A 16,285-nucleotide genomic window follows, 5' to 3' on the forward strand; every position below is an offset into this window, starting at 1 on the left:
CTGTCCAGCCCAGGAAGTCTTTCTTCAGATGCAAAACTTTCTTGCATTTTTATGTGCTGATAGGAACAGTCTGGGAGAGCGAGAGGGCAGGGAGGGTTATAATGTCCAGATGAGAATTTCCCACGAGGTAAGAGGACTAGAGTTCCACTGCTCAGGTGACCTGGGAAGGGCACAACAATCTGTTTCTTATATTCTTCCTTCCTTCCTTTTCTCTGGAGACAGGGTCCTGCTATGTAGCCAAGGCTGGCCTTGAACTCATGATCCTTCTACCTCCACCTCCCAACTGCTGGAATTACAACCCTCCCATGTCTCCCTACCTCACTTCACTCCATCTCAACTTCGTATCTTTTTTGTTTATTGTTACACATATACAAAATATATAATTACACATGTAAGTGAATGAACATGCAAATACAACCTGCTGAATCTGTGCACACACACACACATACACACATACATACACACACACACACACACACACAGTTTTTAGGGCTGACCAATTGGTATTGGGTAACCAATTAGGTTGCTCATTCCTGGGGAAGACTAATTCTTTAGCTCTTCATCTAGGGGTGGGGCCCTGTGAGATCTTCCCCTTCCATGCTGGCATGCCAAATAGCAACGCCATTGTCATTTTCCTGATTAATGATTGACGTGCCCTGTGTTGTATAAGAAAGCAGGCTGAACAAGCCAATAAGCATAATTCCTCCACGGCCTCTGGTTTGGTTCCTGCTTCCAGATCTTGCCTTGGCTTCTCTCAGTGATGGATTGTGACCTGTCAGCCAAATAAATCCTTTCCTGCCCAAGTTGGTTTTGGTCAGTGTATTTATTATTCAGCAACAGAGAAGCAAACTAGGCCAGCTGGTTAGCATTGTACTGGGAGTGATAAACTATTTTGTCTTTCTCCAGCAGTATTGAGCATTGCCGTATAAAACCAAACACAAACAAAACCCAAAACCCATGCTGTGGTGGGTGACATAACTGCTGCTTCCTTCGCACTCTCTGAACATTTCTCCATGCGCGTGTGAGCCCCTGTTCTGAGTGACCGGCAGATTGGGGGGGACTCTGTAGTCAGAACTGGTTCTGGTCTTGGCTTGGAGGAGGAGAGGCCTGCGGGTCTGTGACTGTGGAAATGACATCATGGAAGTGGCATTTAGGAGAGTTTAGTCTAGCAGAAGGCAGGATGGGCTGGGATGAGGAAGGAGCAGCATGGGGCAGTCCGGTTCCCTACTTGAAATTTAGGCAAGGGATGGTGAGGCTGACATTTGGCCCCCCACCCCCATCCCTGCCACAAACGGAAGAGAGGACGGGAAGGGAAGGGGGAGGGAGAAGTGGATACGTACTGGGAAGAAACGGCCTGCAGGAATTGGTGCTTTATTGGCTAAACCAATGGAGGGAGGTGAGCTCAAGTGGATGCCAGGATTTTAAGCCCAAATAAGAGGAAACCGTGTTCTTCCCAGAGTTCTCCCCTAACGACATTGGCTAAGTCCTCCAGTCCCTTTGGCCATTTTCTTTTTCTCTCTGTAAAATGAGGGTAACACCGGCTTTGCATTGTCAGCATTCCAGAAACAGGGGTAGCAAACATAGTGGAGTGTGGGCAGAAGGGTTGAGGGGTGCAAGTTTGGGGGTGCCTCTCAGTGGTGGAGCACTTAGCCGGCGCCAAGGCCACTTTGAGCTGCATCCCCAGCACCACGGAAGCAGGAGAGGAAGGAGCAAGCAAGGCCACTGGAGTTGACAACGTGTAACAGCAATCAGAAGTGAGGCTGCGGCTGTGGAATTTGGAGTGAGAGCCCATCCTGCTGCTTACGTCATCTCACAGTGATCTGAACCTCTGCTCCTTCCCACCCTCAATTCCCCTCCTTGTACACTTTTTTCATAAAAAAATCTATAAAAATATGTGCTGGAAGCCAGGCATAGTGGTGCATGCCTTTAATCAAATTTTAATGCCGGCCAACTTGTTCACTTAGTCTAATAAAAGCGTGTATGCTGGGTAGATCAGACAGCCTCTGACAGAATGCTATCCATGGGTAAACTTCAGAGTTTTGTTTACCTGTGTGAGTTGGCCCTGTCTGCCTCCCAGTTTTAGGCTCTGTTATCTCCCTGCTAACAGGCCCCTGACCTGGAGTCTTTCTTTTTGCAGTTCATGGTAAGTGTCAGTGGCTTCACATACGCTGTTTCTTTGACTAATGCTTACTTGGTTTTTGTTTGTTTGTTTTTTAGTATTTGGTTCCTGGACAGCCACATTGCAAGATATCGTCCATTGTTCTTGGACCCCAGCTCTGTTGCTGAAGTCACCCCGCCCGCGCCTGCCCCACTCTGGCACGTATCATTTTGCAGTGAGATCACAGACTTTCTTATTTGCCCACTCCAATATGAAGAATAGTAACCCCACCTTAGCCTTTCTCAATCCCCAGAGATTAATTAGCACTGTGCCAAACAGCCGACTGGCCTCCAGCGACTGTGGAATGACAAAATGCGTGAAGACCCTGGGCAGTGGAGTGAAGGCAGAGGAGGGACAGTTTTGTGGTCTTTGGGAATCTTCAGTTAAGGCTGCCATTAGTGCCAACTCTGTATATGGTAGTTCAGCATGAGCGCATGTCCTCAGAATCAAATTTATGTCTCTTAGCTATATCATCCTAAGGTTCAAACACACCCAGGTTCCTGGAGCATAGAAATGATTCAGGGGACTGTGTAGGTATCGGTAGCCCCAAAGAGATAAAAGAAGCTTCTCTCTAGGTTGTGTTCGAGGGAGTCTGTTATGAACCCTAGAGAGTATGAGGATCAGGCTCCATTGTAAGATCCCAGTGACCTGTTGAGTTGGTTAATGATAGAGATGTCGGGTCAGTTTATGATCAAGTGATCTTCAGGTATCCAGGGGGGTAGTCCACATGTGTCTGAACATGTCTAGCTGATTCAGTATATCCAAGGGACTTTGTAAATCATTAGTTTTTCTACTAATGCTTCAGGTGATGGACAATGGCAGTGTTATGTATATGAGAACTATATCATCTCAGAAACACACTAAACCTGTAGAGTTTTTGGTTCACATATTTGGTTAAATAAATGCACACCGTGTTGCTTCTCCCACACAAATGACTCTGCTTTTCTGACTGGATTGTCAGTTTGAACAGTGACTCCTTCCTTGTCATGTGACCATCTATACGTCTGACACAGGTTATGCCATCGGATTTAGCTAAACAATCTTCATCTTTTTTATTTTAAGATTTAATTTTTATTGTTAATTCTCTCTCTCCCCCCCCTGTATGCTTGCTTGCGCGCGCATGTGTGTGTGTGTGTGTGTGTGTGTGTGTGTATGTGTGCGCGTCACTTGAGTATAGGTGCCATGGAGGCCATAAGAGGGGGTCAGATCTCCTGGAGCTGGAGTTATAGGCAGTTGTGAGCCACCCCATATGGGTGTGAACACATGTTTGTATGTTATAAATACATGTGGACACTCCTGGCCAATAAACGCTTATGGTATGTTCACATTTGCCATAGCCTACCTGGAAGGTTGGATTCATTTCTACCACAAGACATAGCTGTCTACATACAGTGGCTTTTCTAGTTTCTGTTTAATACAGGCAAATGCCATTCTGTTGTATAGAGGCTAAAGCTAAGAACATGCTTTTCTATCAACAAAGGACTAAGAAATAAATGATAGGAGTACATATCATACTGCAATACACGGCTGCTAAAAAGGAGGTATGGCAGTGTGTATTGGCATGGATAGGCCTCCCTAAACCCCTTCAAATACTATATTGCACCCTGTGATTTCAGTTCATGTACCAACCTTCCCTTATAATGGCACTACCAGGCACCTAGTATAACCCATTGTTTCGTTTCGTTTTTCTTTTTTTTCTTTTTCTCCTTTCTATTGGTTGTTTATTTTCTGGGACGATGTTTCTCTGTATAGTCCTGGCTGTCCTGGAACTCACTCTGTAGACCAGGTTGGCTTAAATTCAGAGATCCACCTGCCTCTGCCTCCTGAGTGCTGGGATTAAAGGCGTGCACCACCATGCCTGGCTTCTTTTGTTCACTTCTTCTTCATAGCAGCTATCTGATTTCATGCTATATGTTTTGTGTGTTGAATTTATTGTCTGTAATTTTTATTTTACTGAAGTGTGGATTCAGTGTCTTATTGTTTGTGCCTATTGTATATATGGTTCTCAGTGAATACTGGCTGGATGAACGACTGAGACTGAATTCCATTCAGTATGCTTTAAAAACCCCAAGTACACACACACACACACACACACACACACACTAACACACACACACACACACACACACACACAATGTGAAAGGTGGAGCTGGGCATGGTGTAACACACCTCTAATTCCAGCACATGGGGAGCTGAGGTAGGTGGATCTTTGTGAGTTTGAGGCCAGAATTCCAGGCCAGCCAGAGCTAAATAATAATACTTGTCTCAAAAAGCAAACAAACAAACAAAAAAGGTGCAAAGTGGAAAAATAATAAGACAGCAATCTAGCCACTAATGTGCGTTGGTTTTCCAAGGAGATTTTTTTTTCGGTGTGGGCAAACATTGTGCCAACAAGATTTGTATCGTATTAATTAGAATGCTTGATATTCAAATTTGCTCTTTGAGTTGCAGGTCCACGTTTCTTAAGGAAAAGAAAATTCAGTGACTTTTGCCTTGGGACGAGGATAGAAGTTTCTGAAGTGGCCTTAAATATACTTATGCCATTTTGCATTACAAAATTATGCAAAGTAGTCTTCTCAGCTTGGGGGTTATAAAGTCAAAGCATCAATCAACTCTGAGAAACCCTGAACATGTTTGTGTCCTGTGGAAGCGAAGGCTCAGCCAAGACTTAATTCTTCAAGTACCTCTTAAATTCTTTTTCTCTCTCATTAGAATGGGTTTGCTTTTGTCTTTGATGAATGACAACATGCTATGTGTACCACACACCTGTTTTTAAAATGTATTTCTTTATGATTTATTTTCAGTAAATGCTTGGTCTGTCTGTCTCTTGCTTATACTCACGTTATTTGTGACTGTGTAAAATAAAATGTAAGAAACCCTGATATTGCTGGGCATTGGTGGCACACGCCATTAATCCCAGCAGTCAGGAGGCAGAGGCAGGTGGATCTTTGTGAGTTGAGGCCAGCCTGATCTACAAGAACTAGTTCCAGGACAGCCTCCAAAGCCACAGAGAAACCCTGGCTCAAAACAAAACAAACAAAAACAAAAAAAAAAAAAAAAAGAAAGAAAGGAAGGAAGAAAGAAAGAAAGAAAGAAAGAAAGAAAGAAAGGAACCCTGATATGGAGAGCATTATCTGCATTTTGTTTGCTTTGGTGAAGGCCAGCTGAACGGTGAGCTGACCCAGCTGAGTGAGACAAGATTTGATGGAATGGAGGGATTCAACTGTTGTAGCAATGACTGAGCCCTGAAAACAGTGTACAAAGTTCACCCAGCAGGTTATGAGGGAATCTCTGTTTGCCTCTGGCCTTAACTGGGCATAGTGGAGACTCCAGTGAAAAGACTGGTGTGTATGTGCCAAGTTAGGTATTGGTTAAACTCTTTTAAGTTTGTATTTGGGAGGAGGGGGGAACTCCAGGAAAATTCTGAACATGTGGAATAGAAAACCCCCATTCAAAGACATTGGTACACCTAAAGCCACATAGGGGCTTCCTCTCTAAGCATCATCTTTGGTGTAAGGACCTGGTAGATTGGGGTTGGAGCCCCTCCTGCTCTGAGCGCACACTTGGAGTCTTTGGACAGGGTACAGCACTGCTGGGAGAGTGAACCTTCCCACCCCCATGACCCTAGATCTCTTTTATTCTCCTCTCTTCCTTTGTCTTTGTTTACATTTCTCTCTCTCTGGTTTCCGCTTGTGATTTAGGAAGGTGGCAGCGTGGCTATACAACATTGCGACTGTATCCATTGCCCCTGAATTGCATCCTTTGAGATGGTAAAATTCACATTGTGTATTTGGTTGCCATTCCTCTTCTGGAAAAATTGGGCTCATTTCTAAAAGTGTAGGCAAAGCAGATGGCTATGCCCTCCCCGCCCTCCCCTGCAGCACTCTCACTCACCTCTCCCTGCTTTTCCGGGAGGCCTTTGCTCCATCTACTCAATCCCTTCACAATCAGGGATGATTTTGATCTGTCACTATGGTGCCCCCTGGAGCTGATCTTTGGGGTCGTGATGCATTGGCGACAGGACAGACGTCACTCAGTGACCAAGGTTCAATGGAAGACAAAAGATTTTAATCCCTGCCTTTGGGCGCTTCTCTCCTGCTCCAGCTTTGGTCTGCTGGAGACGCAGGGTACTCTGGATAAAATACTACCATTTTAACTATCAAGGACTCTAAGCACGTTGGACTGTCACAGACATTTACTTTCAGTGTTAATTGGCAGATGGCTGCTCCAGGCAGGCTTTGCTGAGAACTCTTGGGTCAGCATTGCCTTCTTGTTCCCAGAGATCTTTGCAAGAGAGGGAGAAACTCCTCCCCAGCGTGCTATTGGTGCTCGGAGACCCTTTTCTCTGGTCCTTTTGAGATTCTAAGCTGTATCGGTCCATCTGTGCATCAGCTTTGCAGTGCTGCCATGAGCTATTCCCCCTGGGGGTGGGGGTAGACCTTGCTTAGCCATGTCACTGTCTGAAACACATTCTGACCCTGGTGGAACCTCTGAGAAGAAAACAGATGGAGCTGAAGGAATGTATAAAACGTGAGCTGCCTGTCCCTTGGGCAGGTGGCCTGAAGAGGGAGTAAGGGCATTCAGAGTCAGCTTCTTCAGAGTGACTCTGCAACACTGTTTCAACTGCATTCAGAGCCCTAAAGCAGACATTAATGCAGAAAAATGGATTTTTCTTATCTAATGTAGTAAAGATTTTAAAAATTAAGTTTACTTTTAACCCAGATAGAGAAACATACAAGGTGATAAAGGGATGTGTTATTTTTTTTTGATATAGATGGGGATTGTGTGATTTTTAAATCAAGTTAAATGTATCTGTTGCTTCAAATGTCAGACACGTCTTCATGGTGAACACTCTTAACCCATATCCTTCTGGCTTCCCGGTGTCTGTGGTCTCACTGCCACCTGCAGCCACCTAAATGTGCCCTAGAACTAGAATTTCTAGCTCCTCCTTTAGCTGAATTAACCACCTGTTTCTCGGCTTTCGTGTTACACAGATCTGAATCCTGGCATTAAGTTGTGGTGTTTTCTTCTAGCCTCATTTTATTAATTCATCTTATCTCACCTTGAGGCCTGTTGATGTGGACAGTGAGCAAGTCGGATGAGGATGGATGCTGATGTGGACAGTGAGCAAGCCGGACAAGGATGGATGCTGATGTGGACAGTGAGCAAGCCGGACAAGGATGGATGCTGATGTGGACAGTGAGCAAGCCGGACAAGGATGGATGCTGATGTGGACAGTGAGCAAGCCGGACAAGGATGGATGCTGATGTGGACAGTGAGCAAGCCGGACAAGGATGGATGCTGATGTGGATAGTGAGCAAGCCGGACAAGGATGGATGCTGATGTGGACAGTGAGCAAGCCGGACAAGGATGGATGCTGATGTGGACAGTGAGCAAGCCGGACAAGGATGGATGCTGATGTGGACAGTGAGCAAGCCGGACAAGGATGGATGCTGATGTGGACAGTGAGCAAGCCGGACAAGGATGGATGCTGATGTGGACAGTGAGCAAGTCGGATGAGGATGGATGCTGATGTGGACAGTGAGCAAGCCGGATGAGGATGGATGCTATTTAGATGAGGATGGATGCTGATGTGGACAGTGAGCAAGCCGGATGAGGATGGATGCTATTTAGATGAGGATGGATGCTGATGTGGACAGTGAGCCAGCCAGACAAGGATGCTTGTTGCGTGAAAAAGCTGCATCCTGTTAGGACACATACACGAGTTCATTGCTTGGCCTTTTGGTTATATAATGTTTAAAAATTTTTAAATTTGATAGTAGCTTCATTTACTTAATTTTAATATCCAGAGGTCAGGCCTTAAGGGTTTAGCTCAGTGGTGTGCTCTTGCCTACCAAGCAGAAGGCCCTGAATTTGGTCCTTCGTTCTGTGGGGCAAGCGGGAGACAAATGTATGGATTTGTGGCATATCTGCACAGCCTAGCACAGTGTCAGATAGAAAGTAGTAGCTTATAAACATTAATTAAGTAAACAAACAAAGTCTGAGCTGATGTGGCATTAATCCTGACATTTTAAACATTTAAATTAGCTGGCCATGATGGGTCTTGCCTTTAATTCCAGAATAGAGAAGGCAAAGGCAGACACCTGCCCCTGTTAGCTCAAGGCCAGCCTGGTCTATATGGCAAGTTCCAGGTCAACCAAGAGCTACATCGTGAGGCCCTGTCTCAAAATAAATAAAATAAAAAATAAGCAAACAACGAAGAATCCTTAAAGATAACTAGATCTGGCTTCAAGATAATTTCTGTCTTTATATATGTCATGTCCAGCTTTAAAAAAATGCCTTGTCTATTTTAATATGCTTTACAATGTTTTTAAACCACATTTTAAATACAATTCTGTAAAAGCCTTTACATTTGAGAGGAATACAGAGGTCTTCATTGCTGTTAAACGGTTTTTGTTGCCAACCTGGCTGTTTAGAACTGGTGCTTCCCTGTCATTTCTAGCTGTACTAGTTGCACATGTCAGAGACAAGCTTAGCTGTCCACGTGCCATGACCTAAGTCCCGTTATTTCTCCCCTCTCCCTACTCCTTCATGCTTGGACCTATAAAATAGGCAGAATAACTTAGTGAACCTCTCCAAACTGCCATGAAAGAGACAAACGAACCCTAGAGAAGTGCCTAGGGCAGTAGTGTGTGTGAAGCAAAAGCTGCCTGTGAGCCGGCTCGCACTAGCGTCCACCTCAGGTAACGGCTATGAACATTAAATGAGCTGGACATGGTTCTTGCTGCCTGACCAAATGACCAACAATTTGCATTCACTGTGGGAAGACCTCAATACCTATCTTCAAAGCTCTGAAAAACAAGTACACAGGAAGCCAGAGAATGGGTAATTGCATGAGGTATGGACAGAACCCGCGAAGAAAGGATGTCCTCTAGCCATAAGACATAAGAGAAACACCCTAGTGACAAGGATTTGAGGTGGACAGTGAGTTTGCCAGGCAGGGACGGAAGCAGGCCAGGGGGTAGAGGAGGCAGGCAGGGTGGGTAAGGCGAGCCCCATGGCAGAGGCAGTCAGTGAGTGGTGATGCCCGTGGATCAAGCAGAGTCTCCATGGTTGCGGGAGTCAGTGACATGGGTTGCTGAGGCCTTTTCCTCTTGTTCCATTGCTGCAGCAGAGGTGACCCCCACGCCTGTGTGCATGCTCTCCTGGGCCCACACACTCCAGATTTCCTTTTGTTCCTGCCTGCTGCCCTTTGGCCCAAGAAGTTACTACCCAGCTTTCTTGCCTTTGCTTTCCTTTGCAAGAATGGCTGTGTCTCACTGCAAGGGGTTTCCTGGGAGGAAATGAGCAGGGAGCAGAAGTTCCAGCTTCCCTAAGCTCTTTCAACAAGCATTTGATGGTCACCGGGGCATGAGCTTGCATGCGTGCCCAGCTTCCTTTCTCCTATTTTCTTTGGAATGTTGAAGAGTTGTCAGTTCACAAGTAACAATGATAGTGGACCGGATCCTGTCAAGGATCCAGCACCCCCACGACTCTCTGGGTATGCAAGCCCTTTTTGAGCTGCCATGCTTTCTGTGAGAGCTGTGACCTGGGCCACATGCTCAGGTTTGCAAACTTAGTCTGGCCTCACTGGTTTAACATGTCCTGAAGAGGGTTTCCACTCCATGGAGCCCTGGCAAGTCAGGGCTGGCTACTGTGGTTACCAATGGTCCTTATTCACAGGTTTGTAACGGAAACAGCCGCGGTAGAGTTGGCGTGTTTGATGTTACCTGTGTGTGATGTTGAACACGAGAGCCAAGAAGACAGAGTATGTTAGCCTGACTTCTGCACCTCAGGTTGCATTTGAAACATCATGGGTATGTGAACTTCCTTCCCAGAAAGTTACAGTAGGAGTTAGTCACTTGTGGGGATCAGGCCTCTCCTTCCGCCACATGGGTTCTGGGGATTGAACTCAGGGCATCAGGCTTTGCGTCAAGCACCTTTACCCACAGAGCCATCTCAGTGACCCAGCCGGCATAGCTTTAAACAGTAAAGCAAGAACATGGGCATAGCATGGTGAAACTTAACATGCTAACAGTGGTATTTACTAAGGACCTAGCGTAACTTTGTAGAAGACTCATTTAAGAACTTCTTTGGGGGGGCAGACCGATGTTTGGGGTGCTTCACTCAGTCTTCATGCTGTCTAGTGGATTCCTACTCATTGGCCAGTTTCTGCACAAACGAGGAGGGTCAGATGGCAGGGGTGGCCACTAAGCTGTGACCATGGGTGGCTTGGCTGAGTGAAATGGTCGAAACCTCACCATGTCCTGTGCAGGCAACATTATTCCAGTTTCAGAAGTAAACAGGGCCTTAGAGGGCAGGAAGCTGAGGGCAATGCTGGGGCCTCAAGCCCTGGTCTCCGGAGTGGACTCACCCAGCATTTACACTCCCTTTCTGCCGTGTGTGTGTGTGTGTGTGTGTGTGTGTGTGTGTGTGTGTGTGTGTGTGTGTTTCCAGCCGCATAACACCCACGGGCTTTCAGGATTGGCTGAACTTTGTTTGAGACAGGGTCTATGTAGCCTAAGCTGGCTTTGAATTCTGAACTCCCGATGTGCCTGCCTCTACCTCCCAAGTGTTGGGATCACAGGCATGATCCACCATATTTGATGTTTTAACTCAAATTCAAGGTCTGACAACTGAATTTAAATCAGACTCACTTCTCTCAAACACACTCCACATCTTCCAGCACTTCACAGAAGATGCGCTGTGTCCAATCAAGTGAGTGTGGAGAACACAGGGTTGAAACCACTTTCCCAGGCTTCTGGAGCACAGGACTCTGAATTTATAGGGGAAGAGGTTACAGCCGCCTTTTTATGAGCTATGTGTTTGTTTATCCACACACTCACTCATCTTTTTATAATGGCAGAATACCTCAAGGGATGAATTTTCCACAAACCAGCATTTTGGTAGTGTATCATCTTGGGTGTCATTTAATCTGTTTGGGCCAAGTTGTCTATTCTCCATATTGTCCTAAGATTTTGGATACTCCAAAATCTCCTCAGTCACTGATAGCTCTATGATGTAGACCCTGCCTCAAACCAGGTGTTTGGGTTACCACATGAGCTACCAAAGGTGGTGTACAAACCTTGAAAGTCAGTCAGTCATCATTCCTGGAGCATTTGACTGGTCACCAAATACGATGAGTAGGACACAAGTAAGACTCTCCACTTGCTAAGGGAACTGCATATCAGTTGGTGGTTAAAGAGTAATACAGGGAGGAGAAGGCACGGCTCAACAGTAAGAGCATGTGATGTTCTTGCAGATCTGAGTGCGGTTCCCAGCACCCATGCTAGGCAGCTAGCAACAATCCGTAGCTCCAGCCCCAGGAGAATTGATGTCTCTGGCCTCCTCAGCCACCTGCACTCACATGCATACACCTACACACACACACACACACACACACACACACACACACACTTAAAATGAATCTTTAAAAATAACAATACAGTATGAGAATAGGAGAAACAGGCTTATATCACACACACACACACACACACACACACTTAAAAATGAAACTTTAAAAATAACAATACAGTATGAGAATAGAACAGGCTTCTCTCTCTCTCTCTCTCTCTCTCTCTCTCTCTCACACACACACACACACACACACAAAGTAATTACCTCTTTAAATAATCTCAGTAAGAGGAAAGTAAAACTTTAGTAGCATGGGTGAAAAAGACTCAGAGACAAGCTGCCTCCTTTTGGCGAGAGGTAGGCCTTTGGGGGCAGTGACAAGCTGGTCCCAGGGTGCTGCATTTGTATAACAGAAGTGCTACTTCTAGATGTGGTGTGACATGGCTGGCTTTGTGTTGCAGAATATAAAGTCTTTCTAAGACACTGTCAATAGTGTGAAGCTTCGTCATACCATGGCCTCATCAAGGCCAGACTCACATGGAGGCTTTCTCTAAGTGCAAGACTCACATTTCAAGAGTATGCCACACTGCCACATGGGTGATCGAGGTTGTCAAATATTGTGAATAAATGACAATCTTATTTATACTATGGGCATTGAACCAGGTCCTTGTACATGATAGACAAGTGACAATTTTATCCTTGACTACAAATATAATTGTCAACCAGAAATGCAAGTATGTTTAGTTTAATCTTACTTAGCCACAGCATGAAGTAGGCAGGAGATACTCTCTATAGTCATTGGTTTTAGTCTAGCTGGTTTTATTTTTGAAAGAAACTAACTCATAGCCATTAGCTTAAGTTAGAAAGTTGTTTCTTAGCTGGGTGGTGGTGGTGCACACCTTTAATCCCAGCACCTGGGAGCCAGAGGCAGGCGGATCTCTGTGAGTTCGAGACTAGCCTGGTCTACAAGAGCTAGTTCCAGGACAGCCTCCAAAGCCACAGAGAAACCCTGTCTCTAAATCCTTCCCCTCCCCACCACACACACAAAAAAGAAAGTTTTTTCTTTTCTTTCTTTTAGGGCTGGAGAGATGGCTCAATGATTAAGAGCACTTGCTGCTCTTCAAGAAGACCTGAGTTGAGTTCCCAGCACCCACATCAGATTGCTCACAATTACTTGTAACTAACGCCATCTTCTGGTCTCCACTGGCCCCTGCACACATACACACACACACACACACACACACACACACACACACACACACCTAAAAAAGAAAGTTTTTTTTGTTAAACTAGTATAATAAAATAGTGCCTCCCAAATTATTAAAATGAGTGCAGATGAATTTAAAAATTATAAATCTACCTCTCTGAGCTCCATTTGTACTAGGTGTTTAAAACTGCAATGTGGGACTGGAGTCCAGTGATTAAGAGTACTGGCTGCTCCTCCAGAGGACCCAGGTTTGATTCCCAGCACCCACGTGGCTCATAGCCATCTGTAACTTCAGTTCCAGTTCCTCCCTGTCTGACCTCCATAGGCACCAGGCAATCAAGTGGTACACAGACACACATGTAGATGAAACACTCAAACACGTAAGATTATGAAAATTAACAAAACGAAACAAGCCTATGCAATCCCTCAAGTCAAGAAATTCATTCCTGACTCTCCCAGCTGTCAAGGTGAATTGAGCCACCTCCTGGGTGGCCTTCCCATTTCTTTCTCACTGAGCTGCTTACACTCAGGGTGAGCAGATGTAGTAAGGGCTCCTTCTAATGTGAGACACGGGGGCACAGAGCCAACTCCAGGCTTCCTTCTTGGAAGCTCCTGTAAATGTGGTCTGCAAGCATGCTAAGCAGAAGGTTCTAGGTGTTGGAGAGGCAGGTGATAGGGAGCCTGGGAGGGAAAGGGGTGAGACAAAGGGGGTGAACAAGTGTGAGGGAGAATCTTACCAGGTTCTTGTTGTATTTTGTGGTTGTTTTTAAACCAAGTGATCTGAGGCTGGGGGACGCCGCTAGCTTGACAGTCTAAGGTTGCGGAGCCGCTGATGGATACCTTGTGGTCGCTGAGGTTTTGCAGCAGGTGTGGTGCCTCTTGATCTAGTGAGGAAAGAGAGTGCTGTGGTTACTTCTATTGCACAAACAGACTGGCATCTTAATAGAGACAGAAACCACCCAAGGTGACCGTAAAACTTCAGCATGCATTGTGTTCCCCTTCTCTTCACTCATTAAAGCAATTTCTTCCCTTAATAAGTGTGACGACAAATTGCAGTGAGCCAGAATGGGTAAGCCAAGGACTAGGCTGGACTCCTGTTTTTAAATATTAATACCAGGGCTTTGACTGGCCAACTCACTTCTTCTTTGACAAGGAAAATCTTTTCTAAAACTCACATGTTTCATGCATTTCAGGAAGTAAACATGAAAAACATCACTATGTACAGAGGGTTATAATATATTTTTTTACATTCCTATTACATGTTGTGATGGGCTAATGTAATCTTTTGTCTTGTTTGATTTCTGAATTGAACCCGATGGTTCCTGAACTTGTTTTGGGTGGAGCTTTATGGGGTGGGTTGTGTTACTCCATAACCTACATGTCGAGGCAGCAGACCAAGCAGGAAAATTCTGACATTTTCAAAGCTTTATTGGTTACTCCTCTCCCTCCATTCCCTTCCCAAATGCAAGCAACCACAAAGTTAATTCAAGAGGCAGAGGCACAAATTGTAGGTTTTGCGCTATATAATAGCACAAGTATTGTATTTTATATTATTTTCTCTTAAAACATACAAATATGGTACAATACAATTTATTTTAATAAAATGCCAACCAATATAGTACAACAAAAATGAACTTAATACATTAAGATGCAATACATTATAATATTAAAATCCCACATAGGAACTGCAGTACCCCCAGGGCCCCAAATGAGTACAGTGTCTCTGTGTAAATGAAGTAGACGGTCAGTCCTGCTGATGTGTATACATTCTAGTGAGGAGGGATTGGATCAGGGGCTCAAGCCCAACAGAGAAGAAAGAAATGCCTCCTAATGTGGTCCCCCACTCCCAGCCCCCGCCCGGGTCCTCCTTCCCCAACTTGTTTGCAAATCCTAGGACAGAAATCCCAAGGGTTTGGGTATCACTTACATATTCTGCACACTGGTCTGAGCTTTCTCTGACCAGGTTTGGTTCCTCGTCTTAGGGCATTAACACAGGGAGAGAGCAGCTTAGGAATGGTTACTACAAAGTGACGCTGTGGCCTGGGTTCCGTGTCCCCTGCAGAAGTCTGCTGCGTCCCCACACCTTTCTCTTTAAGTCCCTGCAGGAAAACTCTCAGGGTCAGCATTCGTTAAGGCCATTTTGAAATCCCAGGTTAAGAAGTATATCATCACACAACACGGGGAAGTGGCAATAACGTGGCAGGGTTACTATCTATGAGGAGAGTTCTCAAGTGTTTGGGGTTCCATAGCTTATCATTAGTCTTCTTGCTTTACAGAAAATGAAATCCGAAGGCAAGAGTGTTGAAGGAGGTGCTGACTGATTAAAAACCTCTTCCAGAGTAGGCTATGTGAGAATGGTCTTATTCCTGCCTTGTTCAGGGTCTCTCCTCACTTAGCTTACTCTTCTAGGCAGACCCATCCCCGTTCTATACAATCTGTCAGCTTTTCTCGATTGAAAATGCAGCCCAAAAAACTTTCAATATATGATAACTTGTGCACACTTGCTCGTTACAATGTTGACATTGTTACAAAACATCAGTGAGATATGACAAGATAAGAAAGAACACATGACTAATTAGTGTTTATTTAACTTGGACAGATGTAAGCTCAAACTCAGACCCAGTCCATTGAGTTTCCAAGCTTCCTTCAACACTTTTTACTATTACCAATGTGTTAATTATGACAAAACACTATCACTGCTCATAGGCCTTAAAGGAAGTTTGAATACAGGGCCTATAAAACATCAGTTACTTTTACAGCTCCGGTTTATAATTTCATCTGTACAAAGAGGCTTTGAGTTTCCCTGACAGATGTACTTAGAAGAGAATGTTTGTTTTAACAAAAAGCATTGCAAGGAACACCCAAAGGGCCTATTTGTTCCATACAAACTTCACACAAGCAGCATAAAAAGCTGTGGAATTAACACAGAACTCTCGATTTAAATACAATGTTCACGCATACCTTATGAAGCACACAGTATTAGGATTTATCTATGAAAAATGTTTTCTATATGCGAAGTGTCTCAGTTTTGGCTACTGTCTACAGGACTCTTCAACCTAAGAGTCATACTTTGTTAATTCTACTCATGCTTTGTAACAATGTATTTTGACATTTTAAATTAGAAAGATACATGGAACCCATACATAGTTGTTAGAAATAGAAACCTGATCCCTCTACTAAAATAATCTGAATTAACAGAATATTTTGCTGGTTATCAGTAGCCAAAGACAACTGCCCACAAGGGGGTTCTTTTCCTTTTTAGGTATGACCCCGGGTTGCTGGCAAGGTCTTAAGTTTCAAAAGATATGGTTTCTTTTCTCCATTTTTGGAAGGGCTGAGGAGCCAGCCTCATTACCCCTACTCTTCAGCTAGTCTTATCTCTAGGCTCTCTCTCTCTCTCTCACCCTCCTCTCTCTTCATACCCCAAAAAAGGACCAGAAAAAAAAAACTATACAATAGTTTCTTTTCTTAAAAGAATCTTCTGGAAGGATTAGGATTAATTATACAACAAACAATGAATGGAATTCTTAAAATTGTCTCCTGGAATACATACCTCCCCATCCTCC

At 44.6% G+C, this 16,285-nt stretch overlaps 1 protein-coding gene across 1 annotated transcript in view; it reads right to left on the minus strand.

Moving 5' to 3' along the window:
- The window catches only part of Flt1 (fms related receptor tyrosine kinase 1), a 158,026-nt gene that overhangs the window by 54,985 nt on the left and 86,756 nt on the right, over positions 1–16,285 (minus strand). Inside the window, exon 14 of the mRNA XM_005083180.4 lies at positions 13,457–13,603. Coding sequence (XP_005083237.1) covers positions 13,457–13,603 — 147 coding nt within the window. The remainder of the gene's footprint in view (positions 1–13,456; positions 13,604–16,285) is intronic.

The sequence above is a fragment of the Mesocricetus auratus genome, unplaced genomic scaffold, assembly GCF_017639785.1.
Source record: "Mesocricetus auratus isolate SY011 unplaced genomic scaffold, BCM_Maur_2.0 Super-Scaffold_100008, whole genome shotgun sequence".
Classification (NCBI taxonomy): domain Eukaryota; kingdom Metazoa; phylum Chordata; class Mammalia; order Rodentia; family Cricetidae; genus Mesocricetus; species Mesocricetus auratus.